We start from the raw sequence: 20,415 nt of genomic DNA, 5'->3' as shown, positions 1-20,415 counted from the left end.
TCTCACCCCGCCCGACCGCAGCTATGGACAGCATCGCCCGCCTCGTCAAGACGCAGCTGCCCGCCTACCTCAAGAGCCTCCCCGTGCCCTCCAGCATCACGGGATACGCGCGGCTCACCGGTGAGGCGGGCGCCGTGGCAAGGGGGCCTCTTGGGGCCTCTTGGGGCCTCCTCCCCTGCTGAGCGTGGCGCTCACGGTGGCGAGAGGGCCGCGCGTGTTCCCCCCTTCGTCGTGGATGGTCACTGGGCCTTGTTCTGCCCACTGCTGGATGGAGGCCGCAGTGGGGCTCGTCTGTGGCAGCGAGTTGGAGGCTCCATTGTGTCCCGCTTAGAGCTGGTTCTGCTTCATTTGAGGCGGGGGAGGGTGTTTTCCGTGTGCGTCTTCCTACCGCCGATTGTGCGTTTTGATGCGGTGACGGAGAATGGGTTCGAGCGAGGTTGTGGCCCACCCCGAGTAGGCGAGTAGGAGGAGGACGGGGGGGACATTCCCGCCCGCCCCTCTTCGACTGCGGGACGTCGCTTGGCGTTCCAGTGGTGGCACCTCCTGTGGTGGTGGTGGTGGCACCTCCTGTGGTGGTGGTGGTGGCACCTCCAGTGGTGGTGGTGGTGGTGGTGGCACCTCCAGTGGTGGTGGTGGTGGTGGTGGCACCTCCAGTGGTGGTGGTGGTGGCACCTCCAGTGGTGGTGGTGGTGGCACCTCCAGTGGTGGTGGTGGTGGTGGTGGCACCTCCGGTGGTGGTGGTGGTGGTGGCACCTCCGGTGGTGGTGGCACCTCCGGTGGTGGTGGTGGTGGTGGCACCTCCGGTGGTGGTGGCACCTCCGGTGGTGGTGGCACCTCCGGTGGTGGTGGTGGTGGCACCTCCGGTGGTGGTGGTGGTGGTGGTGGCACCTCCAGTGGTGGTGGTGGTGGTGGCACCTCCAGTGGTGGTGGTGGTGGTGGTGGCACCTCCAGTGGTGGTGGTGGTGGTGGTGGCACCTCCAGTGGTGGTGGTGGTGGTGGTGGCACCTCCGGTGGTGGTGGTGGTGGCACCTCCGGTGGTGGTGGTGGCACCTCCGGTGGTGGTGGCACCTCCGGTGGTGGTGGTGGTGGCACCTCCGGTGGTGGTGGTGGTGGTGGTGGCACCTCCAGTGGTGGTGGTGGTGGTGGCACCTCCAGTGGTGGTGGTGGTGGTGGTGGCACCTCCGGTGGTGGTGGTGGTGGTGGCACCTCCGGTGGTGGTGGTGGTGGTGGCACCTCCGGTGGTGGTGGTGGTGGTGGCACCTCCGGTGGTGGTGGTGGTGGTGGCACCTCCGGTGGTGGTGGTGGTGGTGGCACCTCCGGTGGTGGTGGTGGTGGTGGCACCTCCGGTGGTGGTGGTGGTGGTGGCACCTCCGGTGGTGGTGGTGGTGGTGGTGGCACCTCCGGTGGTGGTGGTGGTGGTGGTGGCACCTCCGGTGGTGGTGGTGGTGGTGGTGGCACCTCCGGTGGTGGTGGTGGTGGTGGTGGCACCTCCGGTGGTGGTGGTGGTGGTGGTGGCACCTCCGGTGGTGGTGGTACCTCCGGTGGTGGTGGTGGTGGTGGTGGCACCTCCGGTGGTGGTGGTGGTGGTGGTGGCACCTCCGGTGGTGGTGGTGGTGGCACCTCCGGTGGTGGTGGTGGTGGTGGCACCTCCGGTGGTGGTGGTGGTGGTGGCACCTCCGGTGGTCTCCGCAACGAGCCCCGAGTTTCGAGCTGCTGCACGTGGCCACCTCGTCAGGCGGTGGCTTCGTTTGCGGCACAATGTGCTGCTCGGGGGAGTTAGTTCAGCTATTTAGTGCAACCGGCCAACTTAATTATTCTGCGAAAAAGAAGCTACGTTTATCAAATGCAATCACAATGTTTGGCTAGGTTGTTTGCAAGCTACCTCACCATGTCCGTCAACCCACGCGGTTTACCCCGTGGTCTTGTGTACAGGGAAATTGGGCAAAATTCGTTTCTATCTATTTGTTGTGTTTCTTCCTTGTGATGGGACTTTGTAGGGTGAACTTTGAGATGTGAAGTACCGGTGAAGACGCTGGACACCCAGGTTGAGGCACACGTGTATTTATTTCAGCTTCTCGGTACAGGACAACACTAGAGGGGGTAGCGGCCCCCTCACCCGGATAACTGGGGATACCCCCTAGCTAATCTCACCTATCCCCAAGTCCTCCTCTAACGAGCTAGGGGAGGCTAACTGGCCCGACACTGGTGAGTCGGGCTACGGTCTCCGGAGTCCCAGGGTCTAACCCTGGTTCACGGAACCACGCCTCTGGCTCGCTCCTCTGCAGCCCTGACAAGGGCGGCGTCGAGGGGAGTCCAGGGCTCTAGCTAGAGGATCTTCACTCTTCCTCCTTCGTTCCCAGACTGAGCCCCGAGCTCTCTTTGTCCTCCCCCTTTATACCCCCCATCAGGATCACAACCCCCCAGGCTGCCTGATGCGGACGTCGCTGCGGGCACCCCCCCCGTGTACTCCCGTAACTCCGCCCACTGTGTTTGTTACCCATTGGATCGTATGCACTTACAGCCCTCCCGTAACAGCCCTACAGATGTATCAGGGTACGGGGTGACCAGTAAGGTAATAATCTAGGACACTGATAAACACTGGCAGAGCCAGTGGGGGGGGGGGGGGGGTGACATGTGCCCCCTCATTGATCCGATCGAAATCCCTAATTTCGATCAGATCATTGAGGTTTATTAGTAATACATCGGCATTTTGCGACCCCCACTGCCACTGTGTAGCATATTACTGTGTGCCAGGGACTCTATGAGATGATAGGACAATAGTCTGAGTCCATAATTGGCAATAAGTAACGGCAAAGCAGTTGTAAGTGACTCATAATTGTGCGCAGTTGCGTCTACAGCACACGACTTCCCTGAAGACATTCACCTTCAGCGAGCGCGATGCCGATCACACATCGCGGTTCGAATTCGATCCTCGATCGATGGCTGCACCATCACTGCACACGCGTCGAATAAGAAGCAAGGGACAAGTCCTTACTTACTAACAACTCCTTACTCACTAACAACTCCTCACTCACTAACAACTCCTTACTCACTAACAACTCCTTACTCACTAACAACTCCTCACTCACCAACAACTCCTCACTCACTAACAACTCCTCACTCACCAACAACTCCTCACTCACTAACAACTCCTCACTCACTAACAACTCCTCACTCACTAACAACTCCTCACTCACTAACAACTCCTCACTCACTAACAACTCCTTACTCACCAACAACTCCTCACTCACTAACAACTCCTCACTCACTAACAACTCCTCACTCACTAACAACTCCTCACTCACTAACAACTCCTCACTCACTAACAACTCCTCACTCACTAACAACTCCTCACTCACTAACAACTCCTCACTCACTAACAACTCCTTACTCACTAACAACTCCTCACTCACTAACAACTCCTCACTCACTAACAACTCCTCACTCACTAACAACTCCTCACTCACTAACAACTCCTCACTCACTAACAACTCCTCACTCACTAACAACTCCTCACTCACTAACAACTCCTCACTCACCAACAACTCCTCACTCACTAACAACTCCTCACTCACTAACAACTCCTCACTCACTAACAACTCCTCACTCACCAACAACTCCTCACTCACTAACAACTCCTTACTCACCAACAACTCCTCACTCACCAACAACTCCTCACTCACTAACAACTCCTTACTCACTAACAACTCCTCACTCACCAACAACTCCTCACTCACTAACAACTCCTTACTCACTAACAACTCCTCACTCACTAACAACTCCCTACTCACTAACAACTCCTCACTCACCAACAACTCCTCACTCACTAACAACTCCTCACTCACTAACAACTCCTTACTCACTAACAACTCCTCACTCACTAACAACTCCTCACTCACCAACAACTCCTTACTCACCAACAACTCCTCACTCACTAACAACTCCTCACTCACTAACAACTCCTCACTCACCAACAACTCCTCACTCACTAACAACTCCTCACTCACTAACAACTCCTTACTCACTAACAACTCCTCACTCACTAACAACTCCTCACTCACTAACAACTCCTCACTCACCAACAACTCCTCACTCACTAACAACTCCTCACTCACCAACAACTCCTCACTCACTAACAACTCCTCACTCACTAACAACTCCTCACTCACTAACAACTCCTCACTCACCAACAACTCCTCACTCACTAACAACTCCTTACTCACCAACAACTCCTCACTCACCAACAACTCCTCACTCACTAACAACTCCTTACTCACTAACAACTCCTCACTCACCAACAACTCCTCACTCACTAACAACTCCTTACTCACTAACAACTCCTCACTCACTAACAACTCCCTACTCACTAACAACTCCTCACTCACCAACAACTCCTCACTCACTAACAACTCCTCACTCACTAACAACTCCTTACTCACTAACAACTCCTCACTCACTAACAACTCCTCACTCACCAACAACTCCTTACTCACCAACAACTCCTCACTCACTAACAACTCCTCACTCACTAACAACTCCTTACTCACTAACAACTCCTTACTCACTAACAACTCCTCACTCACTAACAACTCCTCACTCACCAACAACTCCTCACTCACTAACAACTCCTCACTCACTAACAACTCCTTACTCACTAACAACTCCTCACTCACTAACAACTCCTCACTCACTAACAACTCCTCACTCACTAACAACTCCTTACTCACTAACAACTCCTTACTCACTAACAACTCCTCACTCACCAACAACTCCTTACTCACTAACAACTCCTTACTCACTAACAACTCCTTACTCACTAACAACTCCTTACTCACTAACAACTCCTCACTCACTAACAACTCCTTACTCACTAACAACTCCTTACTCACTAACAACTCCTTACTCACTAACAACTCCTCACTCACTAACAACTCCTTACTCACTAACAACTCCTTACTCACTAACAACTCCTCACTCACCAACAACTCCTCACTCACTAACAACTCCTTACTCACTAACAACTCCTTACTCACTAACAACTCCTTACTCACTAACAACTCCTCACTCACTAACAACTCCTTACTCACTAACAACTCCTTACTCACTAACAACTCCTTACTCACTAACAACTCCTTACTCACTAACAACTCCTCACTCACTAACAACTCCTCACTCACTAACAACTCCTCACTCACTAACAACTCCTTACTCACTAACAACTCCTTACTCACTAACAACTCCTTACTCACTAACAACTCCTTACTCACCAACAACTCCTTACTCACTAACAACTCCTTACTCACTAACAACTCCTCACTCACCAACAACTCCTTACTCACTAACAACTCCTCACTCACCAACAACTCCTCACTCACTAACAACTCCTCACTCACTAACAACTCCTTACTCACTAACAACTCCTCACTCACCAACAACTCCTTACTCACTAACAACTCCTTACTCACTAACAACTCCTTACTCACTAACAACTCCTCACTCACTAACAACTCCTTACTCACTAACAACTCCTCACTCACTAACAACTCCTCACTCACTAACAACTCCTCACTCACTAACAACTCCTTACTTACTAACAACTCCTCACTCACTAACAACTCCTTACTCACTAACAACTCCTCACTCACTAACAACTCCTTACTCACTAACAACTCCTCACTCACTAACAACTCCTCACTCACTAACAACTCCTTACTCACTAACAACTCCTCACTCACTAACAACTCCTCACTCACTAACAACTCCTCACTCACTATCAACTCCTTACTCACTAACAACTCCTCACTCACTAACAACTCCTCACTCACCAACAACTCCTCACTCACTAACAACTCCTCACTCACTAACAACTCCTCACTCACCAACAACTCCTCACTCACCAACAACTCCTCACTCACTAACAACTCCTCACTCACCAACAACTCCTTACTCACTAACAACTCCTTACTCACTAACAACTCCTCACTCACCAACAACTCCTTACTCACTAACAACTCCTCACTCACTAACAACTCCTCACTCACCAACAACTCCTCACTCACTAACAACTCCTCACTCACCAACAACTCCTCACTCACTAACAACTCCTTACTCACTAACAACTCCTTACTCACTAACAACTCCTTACTCACTAACAACTCCTCACTCACTAACAACTCCTCACTCACTAACAACTCCTCACTCACTAACAACTCCTTACTCACTAACAACTCCTCACTCACTAACAACTCCTTACTCACTAACAACTCCTCACTCACCAACAACTCCTCACTCACTAACAACTCCTTACTCACTAACAACTCCTCACTCACCAACAACTCCTCACTCACTAACAACTCCTCACTCACCAACAACTCCTTACTCACCAACAACTCCTCACTCACTATCAACTCCTCACTCACCAACAACTCCTTACTCACTAACAACTCCTCACTCACCAACAACTCCTTACTCACTAACAACTCCTCACTCACTAACAACTCCTCACTCACCAACAACTCCTCACTCACTAACAACTCCTCACTCACTAACAACTCCTTACTCACCAACAACTCCTCACTCACTAACAACTCCTCACTCACCAACAACTCCTCACTCACTAACAACTCCTCACTCACCAACAACTCCTCACTCACTAACAACTCCTCACTCACTAACAACTCCTTACTCACCAACAACTCCTCACTCACTAACAACTCCTCACTCACCAACAACTCCTCACTCACTAACAACTCCTTACTCACTAACAACTCCTTACTCACTAACAACTCCTTACTCACTAACAACTCCTCACTCACTAACAACTCCTCACTCACTAACAACTCCTCACTCACTAACAACTCCTTACTCACTAACAACTCCTCACTCACTAACAACTCCTTACTCACTAACAACTCCTCACTAACAACTCCTTACTCACTAACAACTCCTCACTCACCAACAACTCCTCACTCACTAACAACTCCTCACTCACCAACAACTCCTTACTCACTAACAACTCCTCACTCACTAACAACTCCTCACTCACCAACAACTCCTCACTCACTAACAACTCCTCACTCACTAACAACTCCTTACTCACCAACAACTCCTCACTCACTAACAACTCCTCACTCACCAACAACTCCTCACTCACCAACAACTCCTCACCCACTAACAACTCCTCACTCACTAACAACTCCTCACTCACTAACAACTCCTCACTCACCAACAACTCCTCACTCACCAACAACTCCTCACCCACTAACAACTGCTGACTTACTAACAACTCCTTACTCACCAACAACTCCTCACTAACTAACAACTCCTCACTCACCAACAACTCCTTACTCACTAACAACTGCTGACTTACTAACAACTCCTCTATCATTTCTCATTGCTGGAGGGGTTTTGCCCCCCCTACCTGAAAATCCTGGCTCCACCATTGCTGATGAACGTGTTGACAGATATGCCTCCTAACACGTTAAAAAAAACTACTTTGGCGTTACAATCAGACACACGTCATGAAATATTGGAGTTGATGCCGCTGTTTATGTGAACACGCACGCGATGAACATCGCGTTGATGTGTGTGGAGCGTTGTCACGATGGCACGGCCGCCTCCTGCCACTTGAAACGCCTTTGTCGAAGAGGGAAAATCGCTCAATCGAGGTCGCGTTACGCAACTTGCCACCTCCTCGTGTTGCACTCAACACCTCGAGTGATGAAGGCGTTCGCTTGCACTCGGTTAAATACTAACCCTCATAACGGTGAAGTGGTGATGTGACTCGCCATGTTCTAAACCAATGGCACCAGATTCCGATAAAATAGTAAAATACGGAAACATAATGGATGGAGCCTTTTGTGAATTCCGTTGCTGAACGGAGACCTCCTCTCTTCGTATCGGTCACCGGGATTGTGTGACCATACCTCACCATGCTGGTCAACGTGGGTTCAGGAAGTTGGGGGGAGGGGGTGTCCAGGGCCCGATTCTTAAATCACTCGCCACTGATGGTAGCCGTGGCATTTAAATTCTGCGATTAACTCTTTTCCTTGGACATTTGAATCCCCTTACCTCGCGTTGTGCTGTGAAGAAGGGCCATTGCTAGAAACGTCACCTTATGTTGCTAGTTTCTTAGCGAGGCAGTGATGTTGACCAATTTATGGAGTGTTTTAAGTTGAGGGAAATATTGATATTATATCTAACAGGCCGCAAGCCCCGATTGAACGTAACACTTCTCTCGTCTCGATATTTCATGTTCTGTGTTCATTGGTTTATTCCTTCGTAGATACCTCTACTGGAGCAATGCCTGTGTCACTGAAATTGGCTTCTAGTTCAGCATTATTAAAGAAGCCAGGTCTTGACTCCAGTGTTATGTTAAACTACAGGCCGATTTCACACCTCTCGGTTTCTGTCAAAAATCTTTGTAATGTGTGGAAGCTCAGCAGTTACAGGGTCATCTTACAAATCACAACCTCTGAGCCATTTCAACCTGCGTTTTGGCCACTGCACAGTGCTGAGGCAGCACTTGTTAAGGTGGTCAATGATATGTTCATGAGCGCTGATTCGGGCTTCCGATCCTGGTGCTGTTGGATCTTAGTGCAGCGTTCGATACAGTTGAGCATCATCTTCTGCTCAAGCGTCTAGAGACGCGATTTTGCATCAGTGGCACAGCTTTTTCCTGGCGTAGCTCCTATCTGACTGATCGGAAACAGTTTGTTACGTTGGTGAGCCATGTGAAACTTGCCCAGTTGTCACTGGTGTCCCCCAGGGGTCGATTTTAGGGCCTTTGTTAGTTTCCATCTATGTGTTGCCACTTGGGAGCATTTTTCGTCATGGTCTGAGTTATACATTTTATGCTGTCAACACCCAAATATATCTGCAGACTATAGGCCTGGCACTGATGATGCAGTTTCAGTCCTGTCTCAGTGTCTTTATGAGGTCAGGGTGTGAATGCATCAAAATGTCGTGAAACTTAAATCAGACAAAGTTGAGGTCATGTTGCTGGGTTCACATAACTTGATGATTGATGATCTTAAAATCTTGTCATCTAGAGTCCAGAACCTTCGTCATTTTTGATCCTGCCTTGACTTTGAGTGTAATGCAAGGAATTTGATTTAAGATCTCCTGCAAAATATTTCACGCATTCGATCAATTCTCTCCATGCCGGATGCTGATAGACTGGTACAATTTCATCAACACTTAATGATTGTAATGCCCTGTTGAGTGGTGCACACGGAATGTTTTAAATCGTTTGCAGCTTGTCCAAAACTCTGCTGCCCGGGTTTTGTGTGGAGTGATGGAATGAGCACATCGCACATTTTCTTCAATCCCTGCATTGGCTTCCAGTAAAATACGGGATCGAATTACAAGTTCTTGTATTGGCCTTCAATGCCATGAAAGGGTTAGTAGCTCCATTTGTATCTCGGAGATCTGCTGAAACCGCATCCCTCTGTCTGGAAACTTTGATCCATCAAAATCTGGCACCGGGAGAGTGTACCCAGGACAAATCTGCGTTCAGTGACGGAGTTTTCAGTAGCCAGGGGCCTTGTTTGTGGAATGTCTTGTCCCAGACCGTTAGGGACGCTCCGTTCACTTGAGGTTTTCAAGGCTAGTCTGAAAACATTTATTTATCTTGCATATCCGTCCGTGTAGGGTTGTTTTTACTCTTAGTTTTAATCTCAAGGGTTTTTACTGGGATTGCGTTGTAAAGCGCTGTGAGGCTTTGTGTGAATGGTGCTATATAAAACTGAGTTTTGCTTACGAAGTATTTTCCATTTGTACGTCAGAGTTTAGTCAAATACAATTACATTCGATGTCTTGTACGAATAAACACATCCCCTTAATCTATAAAATTATGAATTAAACATTGCCTTAGTTATTTGGATAGACAGTGTAAGCTCATTGAACAATACCGTGTGTTACTAATTATTTGTATACACCTGTCCACAGGACACCTTGAACGGTCGTTGTCTTTGTTTGACATTTAAAGGCATGCAGTGCAAGTTCAGTGAAATTCTCCTGAGGGCATTTTCTGCAACTGCCACTGGGCCTGGCATGAGGAAGGGATGCGGTGTCGCGTCGTCACGGACCCTGCAGTGCTGCTCACCGCCTACATTAGACTGCTCAGCGGGTGCTGCTACGGGGCAGCGCTATGTCCAGTTGCCAAACATGCCTCTTAGTGATGCGTTTTTTCCTTTGGCTGGTCGTGGTGTTCTCTAACCCGGCCGCTGGGCTGTCCTACAGAATTAGAATATGTATTTATACCGGAGGAGGAGTCCGATGAGCTATGAAGCTCTGTTGTCCAATCATGGTCAACGCAGCTCCTCCATTATTGTTCATCATCGTCATCTCCCTGGAGTGTCATCGTCAATATCGTCATGGCATCGTCTCTCACGGGCACTGTAGGCTCTATCAGCATCATCATCATTCTTGTCAATGCATCATCGGATTCATCAGCAGCAGTTTCAGCATACCATCGCCATTAGCAATAGCATTATCATCTTTATAAGTGGTTTGTCCATCGAGTCCAGGGAGCTACTGTACTTATCTCTTGTTTACAACCCTGGCCCAAAGGTACATATTCCACATTACTCTGGAAGGGCCGATTGGATAATTCAGGCACACATTATTGGCTTCCCACAGAGTGGAACGGGACTCTTTTTGTTTATCCAGGGGGGATTAAGGATTGAGTCATTCATTACGAGTGAGTGTATGTGTGTGCCACACTCCTTTCTATCCCACTTGTAAAATACTCCTTAAAAAGGAATTGAGCAGACCTCCCAATGCTGGACTATTCTGAAGTCTTTAGTGTGAGCCGTTACTGGGTAAACAAATTCCTTCAAGATTAATTTATTATTTTTCTTTATTTTAGCATAAGACCACATCACCCAGAATGCACCCGATTTTGTCAGATCTGAGAAGCTAAGCAGAGTTGAGCTGGGATAGGACTTGGACAGGTGACCACAGTGCATAAACAGGTTGCCACAGGGCTTGCTGGGCTATGTGGTGATGAGCAAATGGCAGTGCACAAAAATCAGTTATTGTGCTCTACTTCTATGCTTACACACCTTATGTTCCCTGTCCTCGCCGATCTGCACTGACCAGCGTGGTGAAGCGTGGGGGCAAATAGCCTTCACAGCCTGCACAGTAGTGGGGAGGCCCTCATTCAGCAGTGGCTGGACAAACAGGCTATACGTGTACACGTGCATTTGCAGTAGGTGTTATGCGTGTATGCTGTGCATCTGTGTTGTGCGGAGTGGTTAGTGCATAAACCCGTGACCCGAGTCTGATTTCTGACCACGGCTGACATCGGTGGCAAGTGATAATTTGAACTGGTTCTGGGCCTTCCCTAGGACAACTCGGTTGTTCGTGCACACCAACGTGGGAGTAGACCGTGCTACCAGCTATAGGCGCTCGCTATAACAGCAGCACTTGCTCCAACAGTCTGTGTGGGCTGCGTGAGGGATCTTTATCTTTGTCTTTGTTCCCTGGCAGTGGGCGAGTGGGTGCGGCTGCTTCCGTTCCTCAGCATCCTGGCCCTGCTTGGCTACCTCGCCATACGACCCCTGCTGCCGCGGAAGGTGAAGGTGAAGGACAGCGTCATCAATCTCAAAATCCAGAAGGAGACGTCCAAGGTGGTCAACGAGATCAACATCGAGGACTTTGTCGACGCCAAGAAGGCATACTGCCGCTGCTGGCGCTCCAAAACGGTTTGTGCCGAGCGCCGTCGTCCGTAAGCGGAGTCAGATTTACGTCTTGTTGAAGCAGCCAATGACGCATGGCCCAGCGGGGTGGTGGGTACATAGCCCACTTCGAATTCGGTAGGCCGCCCTGGTTATTACTGCAGGTGCATATGAACTGTTGATAATGCGCCATCCGCTTCGCAGCGCACGTTAAAGATCCCGTGACTTCAATCGACAAGGGTAGGCCATAGTGTGCGGGCGTCGTGGTCCTTTTGCGGGGGTATTTTGGCTGCTGTTGATTCTCTTGCAATAAAGGCAGCCCACAATACACTGGGCTAAATAGTGAAGGAAGAGTGTAAATGGGCAGCTACACGCGTTCAATTGTCGATGCTGCATTGCAGTAGATGTTTGCAAAATCGCCTACTCTCGGCGTTTGTGAAATGTGTGAATGTCTCACATGTTTGTCCTTGTAGGGAAAGCCTGCTTTGCAGTTGATATCAAAGCAGGACTAAAGATCCCATAGTTTCAGGATGGAGTGCTGTTGAATAATTATTTTAAGAAAGAAAGTAAGATGACGGTGCCTAAAAAAAAAAGAGCGTTTTCAATAATTGCGAATCGCCTGTTCATGACATGGAACGAACACGAAAAACTATGCAGAGAAGCATGGCGAGAGTTGCATGTTGGGAATTACAATTGGGTTGGAAGAGGAAGACGTAGATCGGAGAACAAACACAAATTATAGGTATCATGTGGACTTGCGATAATTAATTACGTGGGCTCAGGCAGGGCGCATGGGAACAGACGCGCGAGACTGATGGCAGCCCAAGGGTTGGCCATGACCAAGAGGAGGTTGGCCAAGGAGACGCGTCGATGAGGTCGGCTCACACGCCGGAGTGAGTTGATTTGTGGCATCGCATGACCCTGAGGAATGGCAATGACATGGGGGAGGCCTCTTTATCTACCAGTGGATAGAACATTGCTGTTTATTATGGTGACAATTTTTTTTGTCAGTTGGTGCATTTGATCATTTACTTGCTACAGCTTTCGACAGTGCCACGGCTGAAATAAAACTTTATGGTGACGTGTGACAAAAACCCGTGAGTGGTATAATAAATGGAAAGCTGGTTAAAGTTAGTCATTGATTGAGCTGTCCATTAAAAAAAACTTTGATTACCTATCAATGGGACATTTCAGCATAGTTGAATTAGGTTGCAGTCTTATATGCTTAATGTGTGTATATGACTGTGCGTGTGCATCTGTGTGTACTGCGGGGAGCAGTGGTGCAGTGGTTCATGTAATGTGCTACTATCCTTGACCTAAGTTAAATTCCTAGCCATGGATAACATATCCTGGGCCTCTGCGAGGTGGCCTGGTGTGCTGGCAGCTATGCTGCCACCCTGGTGTGTGCGCTGTGTTGGCCCAAGTAGGTGCTCATGGAACAACATTTGGCTCTACGCTTTGTCACCTTCCCCCAGTTTGATCTCTGTCGCACTATCGGCCTCATTTCATGAAACGAATATTCAATTTTAATTGCTTGCAGAGCAGAACGGCCCGCAGAAACGGAGATCCCTTCCAGTGACTTCTGGTCCACACAGTAGAGAGCAGCACCTCCTCACCTGTTCTGCACGTGAGAGTAATGGTTGTTGAATAACAGTAAAACCAATGCTTTAATTTCCCGGGATTTGCAGAAATGAAGTGCAGAACGAAATTTTTAATAATGCGTGTTTTCTGCATTCGTTACTGATGGCTGAGAACATCAACTCGCTGCGCTTGAGAAACCGGTTTAATCACCGATAACTGCTTGGATTCAATCCCAGGTTCTCAGCAGTGCAGTTTAGCGCTCTGACCTCCGAGCCACCCAGCCACCTTTCCACTCTTGATAAATGTGTATCTTTGTGTCTGTGCGTGTGTGTCTGTGTGCGTGTGCAGTTTCCCGCGTGTGACGGCTCTCACAACCGACACAACGAGGAGACGGGCGACAATGTGGGGCCGCTAATCATCAAGCGCAAGGACGTGTAAATGAGCTCATCTGATCGCAGTTGTTGATGTGGGGACAGGCCATACGGAATTGAAGCATTGTCCATAATGCCGAGGTCCTGTATAATCCCCTTCATTTGAATTAATGTGGAACGCTGTGTGCCAGTGTGCTAGACCCCCCCGGCGTTTAAATCCATATTTATATAGAACCAATTATCCTGATTCATGACCTTTGCCTATGTAAAATTAGGATACAGACACTGCTTTCAAGCACTTATGTGTTCAGCCCTGTGTGTGTGTGTTGACCTCACTGTTAATGATTTAATGCCCTGAAGAATGAGGTGCTGTTGAGTGGTATTGTAAAACCCACAACCATGGTATTAAAGCACGTTTTTCGTCTGGTGATTGTTTTATGGAATTGTCTGCATTCGTACAAAGATGTGAGATCTGACAGTGTCTGACCAGTGTAAAATATCCGGGTTACATCAGATTGACTCTTGAATGATTCTGGGCAGCAGCAGATTGACTACAGCGGTGACCACTATCCAGAGGGACGACCTCAGGCTTTCTTCCATGTCATTCCTTGTCCATCGATCAATATTTGACTGAACGTTGCATTGTTTATATGTAGACTGAGATGATTGGTAATCATGCAATCTGGATGGTGACCTACCATTTTAAGACCTGTGGCCATTCGTAATGTCTAGTTTTTTTTGTTTTTGTTGTGAAAATGCCAAAGTTGCTATCACCAACAAAGAGTGCAACGCTCAAAAGTGATGGTGTTTGTCAAATGTGAGTGTGGTCCATAAAACTGTTCATTGCCACTGAGACGATATTTTTTTAGGGGTGTAATGATTCTTCCCCCTTACGATTCAATGAATTGTTGCGATTTAATAAAAAATAAATCTAATATTGTGAAATGTATCATCTCCCAGTGGTTGGAGATGTTAGACAACCACTACAACATCAGCTGGAAAACATTGTTTATCACACACACACACTTTGTGCATTGTGAGCTTAAGAGCTGATTGTAATTGAGAAATGTAAGCTCCATTCCACCCCTAACAATTTCGCTGACCAAAATGTCGGGAAGATGGCGTATGGATTGTAATTATAAACTTATTATTTTGTTTCTGATTGCTATAAATGACATGAATGGTGTAAACTGGAATTACTCTGCTCTTGAATTTCATGACGCAGAGCTTAATTTAAACCAAGTTTGTCTGAGACTGTAACTTGAGAAAATGTTCCTCACCCGGCACATCACATCGACCTCTCGTGCTGCCAAGTCGGCCGCGTGTCATCCACTTCATTCTTCCAGCCACCCAGGAAACAATCAGTGGGAAAATGAAGCCCAGTCACGGCGCGTAGTTGTGCTGCTAGTACGTGGACGAGGAGAAGTTGACGCGGTGCTGAAACAGTTGATGGCTCGTGCCCGAACCTGCTGTCTGCCCGTGTGACCACGTTTCCCCGACAGATTTCAGTCTGCGTGGTTCTGTTCTATTGTGACTTTCGTTTCCTCAACCCATGCCTTTCTAAGGAAGTGGGCAACGTCTGAATAAAATGTGCTGATTGTCGCAGTTTTGCGCAAGCCTTTGTGCTTCCCGTTTTTAAGAGTTGGTGAAAACATGAAACTTGACGTCCGTGTAGAAATTTGCATTGTGACAGATGGCCGACTGCATGCGTTTTGCGTGATTGACATCAGCACACAAGCAGAGAAATGAGAAACATGCAATACAGGGTGTTCCATTTCAGGTATCCCAGTAAAACAATTGTCCTGACTTGTGGTGAGACACTGAATGTTGAAACCGGTCCAGAGTTTGCTTGTGTTGATCCAATGCTGCTGAAGAAAACCACTCCCAGAAGGCTGTGTGGTGGATGTGTCATTTTAATATTTATACATTTTTACGTCTAAGGACATATTTTGGAAGGAGGCAAATGTATTATTTGGTCAAATAATATGGATGAATGAGAGTATGCAAAACAACATTCTTGTATCAAAGCCTCAACATGTCTCTCAAATTTCATTACACATGAGCTATTTAAATGTGCTCTCACAGCCGGTGTGATTTCGCTCACGAGATTCAGATGATGCATAAGCTGGAGCTCATTAACAAAGCATCATTTTCTTTGTCGCGAACGTCCACGGTCTTTGATGTAACCTCAGTCATCACCGTCAGCCATGGTCAATCCACTGCTGGATGAAGGTGTCTCTCGAATCGCTGCCATGTCACTATCAGGTGAACATGGGGGGGGGGGGGTGTCTATACACTAGATCAGCCTGTACACTCACTAACGTATTCATTTTCTGTGGACGTACGCGTACCGCTGATAAAGACGCGCTCGCAGATGAATGCCGTGCTGTGGCTGGTGCAGCAGAGCTGTTCTGGACTGTGTGGGGCAGGGGTCGGCAACCTACGGCTCCGGAGCCGCATGCGGCTCTTTACGGGCTGCTTCTTGACGATATGTACGTATGTACAGTATGTACTCAGATGCATTGCGGCTCTTGAAATACTGAATTTTGTACCGAATTGGAAAGAAATGGCTCTTGTTATGTTGGTTGCCGACCCCGGGTGTGGGGCAAGGGGGCGAATGCGTCTGCCCGAGTGAGAGGATTCATCGGGGTCACCGTGACAAGTGGAAGCTGTAATTCGCGTGGCCGCCCGCCAGGTGGCAGGGCAGCCCAATCTCAAACCCACACGAGAGGAGAGCCCTCGACGATACCAATCGCTTCCCCCATTTGGCACCACCACCACAACATCCTGTGGTAACATCTACAACAAGTATCGTCGCAAAGCGCACCACACCAAGGTGAGGGAGGGTGGAGAGATGGGGCTTTGCCGTCGGTGCTGCTGGTGGTGTGGGGGGGGGGCACTCGGGATGAGATCTCCGCCGCACAAAGAGGAGGAGGGGGAGTAGGAGGGGGGTGGTAGGAGGAGGGGGGGGGTAGGAGGGGGAGGGTGGGGTAGGAGGGGGAGGAGGAGGGGGGTGGTAGGAGGAGGAGGGGGGGTAGGAGGGGGAGGAGGAGGGGTAGGAGGAGGAGGGGGGTGGTAGGAGGAGGGGGGGGGTAGGAGGGGGAGGGTGGGGTAGGAGGGGGAGGAGGAGGGGGGTGGTAGGAGGAGGAGGGGGGGTAGGAGGGGGAGGAGGAGGGGTAGGAGGAGGAGGGGGGGTAGGAGGAGGAGGGGGGGGTAGGAGGAGGGGGGGGGTAGGAGGGGGGGGGGGTAGGAGGAGGAGGGGGGGGGTAGGAGGAGGAGGGGGGGGGTAGGAGGAGGAGGGGGGGGGGGGTAGGAGGAGGAGGGGGGGGGGTAGGAGGAGGAGGGGGGGGGTAGGAGGAGGAGGTAGGAGGAGGGGGGGGTAGGAGGAGGAGGGGGGGGTAGGAGGAGGAGGGGTAGGAGGAGGAGGGGGGGTAGGAGGAGGAGGGGGGGTAGGAGGAGGAGGGGGGGGTAGGAGGAGGAGGGGGGGTAGGAGGGGGAGGAGGAGGAGGAGGGGGGTGTAGGAGGGGGAGGAGGAGGAGGGGTAGGAGGAGGAGGGGGGGTAGGAGGAGGAGGGGGGGTAGGAGGAGGAGGGGGGGTAGGAGGAGGAGGGGGGGGTAGGAGGAGTAGGGGGGGGTAGGAGGGGGGGTAGGAGGAGGAGGGGGGTGTAGGAGGGGGAGGAGGAGGAGGGGTAGGAGGAGGAGGGGGGGTAGGAGGAGGAGGGGGGGGGGTAGGAGGAGGAGGGGGGGTAGGAGGGGGGGGGGGTAGGAGGGGGGGGGGTAGGAGGAGGAGGGGGGGGTAGGAGGAGGAGGGGTAGGAGGAGGAGGGGGGGTAGGAGGAGGAGGGGGGGGGTAGGAGGGGGGGGTAGGAGGAGGAGGAGGGGGGGGTAGGAGGAGGAGGTAGGAGGAGGGGGGGGGGTAGGAGGAGGAGGGGGGGTAGGAGGAGGAGGGGGGGGTAGGAGGAGGAGGGGGGGTAGGAGGAGGAGGGGGGGGGGTAGGAGGAGGAGGGGGGGGGGTAGGAGGAGGAGGGGGGGGGGTAGGAGGAAGAGGTAGGAGGAGGGGGGGGTAGGAGGAGGAGGGGGGTAGGAGGAGGAGGGGTAGGAGGAGGAGGGGTAGGAGGAGGAGGGGGGGTAGGAGGAGGAGGGGGGGGGGTAGGAGGAGGAGGGGGGGTAGGAGGAGGAGGGGTAGGAGGAGGAGGAGGGGTAGGAGGAGGAGGGGGGGTAGGAGGAGGAGGGGGGGGTAGGAGGAGGAGGTAGGAGGAGGGGGGGGTAGGAGGAGGGGGGGGTAGGAGGAGGGTGGGGGGGGTAGGAGGAGGAGGGTGAGGGGGTAGGAGGAGGAGGGTGGGGGGGTAGGAGGGGTAGGAGGAGGGGGGGGGTAGGAGGAGGGGGGGGTAGGAGGAGGGGGGGGTAGGAGGAGGGGGGGGGTAGGAGGACGGGGGGGGTAGGAGGACGGGGGGGGTAGGAGGACGGGGGGGGTAGGAGGACGGGGGGGGGTAGGAGGACGGGGGGGGTAGGAGGACGGGGGGGGTAGGAGGACGGGGGGGGTAGGAGGACGGGGGGGGTAGGAGGACGGGGGGGGTAGGAGGACGGGGGGGGTAGGAGGACGGGGGGGGTAGGAGGACGGGGGGGGTAGGAGGACGGGGGGGGTAGGAGGACGGGGGGGGTAGGAGGACGGGGGGGGTAGGAGGACGGGGGGGGTAGGAGGACGGGGGGGGTAGGAGGACGGGGGGGGTAGGAGGACGGGGGGGGTAGGAGGACGGGGGGGGTAGGAGGACGGGGGGGGTAGGAGGACGGGGGGGGTAGGAGGACGGGGGGGGTAGGAGGACGGGGGGGGTAGGAGGACGGGGGGGGTAGGAGGACGGGGGGGGTAGGAGGACGGGGGGGGTAGGAGGACGGGGGGGGTAGGAGGACGGGGGGGGTAGGAGGACGGGGGGGGTAGGAGGACGGGGGGGGTAGGAGGACGGGGGGGGTAGGAGGACGGGGGGGGTAGGAGGACGGGGGGGGTAGGAGGACGGGGGGGGTAGGAGGACGGGGGGGGTAGGAGGAGGCTGAGGCGCCCCCTGTCTGCTGCTGCTGCCGCTGCCGCCGTGAAGCCTCTCCCACAATCCCCCAGCGTTTGTCTCCAATGGCCACTGCCGCCGTGCGCTCTCTACATGGATGAAGAAGAGGCGAAGGCGGCGGCGGCATCGCGACAGCAGCAGCGGCTACGGCGGCTACAGTAGCGTTTTAGTTGTGGGGTTTTTTCTGGCCGAGCGGACCTGCGGGTGAGACGGCGCTGCGGGTCGGCGCGTGAGCGAGCGCGCCGAGGGCGGAGGAGGAGGGCGAGGAGGAGGTGGGTGGTGGTGGTGTCGCGACGTGAGGAGGAGGAGGGTGGTGGTGGGTGGTGGTGTTGGTGGGTGGTGGTGTTGTTGTTGTCGCGTGGTGGTGTTGTTGTTGTCGCTGTTGTCGCGACGTGAGGCGGGCCCTGGGCCCGGGTGTGATGGAGACGAGGGGTCCCCCGGTCTGATTGAGGGGTCTGGTGATGGGGGGTCTTGACTGAGGGATCTGGTTTCAAGGGTCTGCGAGGAGTCTGGTTATTAGGCGTCTGACTGAGGTGTCTGGTTATTAGGATCAGACGAAGGGGTCTGATTATCAGGGTCTGTGAGGGTTCTGGCTATTAGGGTTCTGGTTATGAGAGGCCTGACTGAGGTGTCTCTGTGAGGTGGTCTTTTCGAGGTTCTGACTGAGAGGTGTCTGGTTATTAGGATCAGACGAAGGGGTCTGATTATCAGGGTCTGGTGATGAGGGATCTGACTGAGGGGCTGGTTTCAAGGGCCTTGATTATTCGGGGTCAGACTTGAGGTGTCTGGTTATTAAGGGTCTGATTTGAAGGATCTGGGAGGTGGTCTTGTAGGGGTCTCACTGAGGAGTATGGTTATTAGGATCAGACGAAGGGGTCTGATTTGCAGGGTCTGTGAGGGTTCTGGCTATTAGGGGTCTGGTTATGAAGGTTTCATACGAAGGGGTCTGAGTTGAAGTCTGGGAGGGGCCTGGTTATTGATATCACTATGTAACAAACAACAAAATGGTTCCTGTGTTGTAATTGTTATTTCCTAATTGCTTATGCCTCAAAAGTACAGGAAATGTCTATTATTCCCCACAAACCTTGCTTTTGTGACCAGGACAGTGATATTTAGAAATGTACCTATTTTCAATGAGAAAACGTGGTGTGCATTTGTGTCATTCCTTCACGTAAAGTCCTGGTCACAAAAGCAAAGTTTGTGGGGAATAACAGCCATGTTCTATACTTTTGAGGCATAAGCAATTAGAAAATAACACTTACTACCCAGGGACAAAAACCGTGTCACATCGTGTATTCTGACTAAAGGGTCTGGCTTTAGGATCTGTGATGGATCTTGTTATTAGGGGTCTAGTTATTAGGGTTCTGTGAAGGGCCTGGTTTTAAGATTCTATGAGGGGGCATTTTACTGAAGGAGTCAGGCTGTCAAGGGATGGTTATTAGGGTTTGGCCTATGAAGTGTCTAGTTTTAGGGATTTGATTGGGGGGGGGGGTGATTATGTGTCTGACAGTGAGGGGTCTCGTTTTAAGGGATCTGGTTATTAGGGGTCCATCTAAAGGGTCTGGCTTTGTACACGTTCACCGTTTTATATCAATGCACTGCTGGATTAGGGTTTATCCCGGTCGTGGAGGTTAATTGACCATACTTCACCACCCTGGTCAGGGCGGGGCTTGGTGAAGGCGGCAAGCAGATCCGTGAGAACATAGAATCACAGTACAGCCCCATGG

The 20,415-nt window shown here is 51.5% G+C and overlaps 2 protein-coding genes across 5 annotated transcripts in view; both read left to right on the top strand.

Moving 5' to 3' along the window:
- The window catches only part of CISD2 (CDGSH iron sulfur domain 2), a 15,647-nt gene extending 409 nt beyond the window's left edge, over positions 1–15,238 (top strand). Inside the window, exons 2-4 of one of the 2 annotated variants that reach the window (XM_078875512.1) lie at positions 13–120; positions 11,494–11,708; positions 13,611–15,238. In XM_078875512.1, coding sequence (XP_078731638.1) covers positions 24–120; positions 11,494–11,708; positions 13,611–13,700 — 402 coding nt within the window. In that variant the 5' untranslated portion in view covers positions 13–23 and the 3' untranslated portion in view covers positions 13,701–15,238. Of the gene's footprint in view, positions 1–6; positions 121–11,493; positions 11,709–13,610 lie in introns of those variants that run through there. The other variant, XM_078875511.1, reaches the window with a different exon arrangement.
- Positions 15,239–18,665: 3,427 nt separating this feature from the next.
- Positions 18,666–20,415, top strand: part of WDFY3 (WD repeat and FYVE domain containing 3) — an 83,619-nt gene continuing 81,869 nt past the window's right edge. For all 3 annotated transcript variants that reach the window (XM_078875507.1, XM_078875508.1, XM_078875506.1), the window contains exon 1: positions 18,666–18,960. The gene's annotated coding sequence lies outside the window, so the exon portion shown is untranslated. The remainder of the gene's footprint in view (positions 18,961–20,415) is intronic.

This window comes from Lampetra fluviatilis, chromosome 41, assembly GCF_964198595.1.
Source record: "Lampetra fluviatilis chromosome 41, kcLamFluv1.1, whole genome shotgun sequence".
NCBI lineage: Eukaryota > Metazoa > Chordata > Hyperoartia > Petromyzontiformes > Petromyzontidae > Lampetra > Lampetra fluviatilis.
Note: the sequence above shows the minus strand (reverse complement) of the source record. Positions and strands in the feature narration are given on the sequence as shown.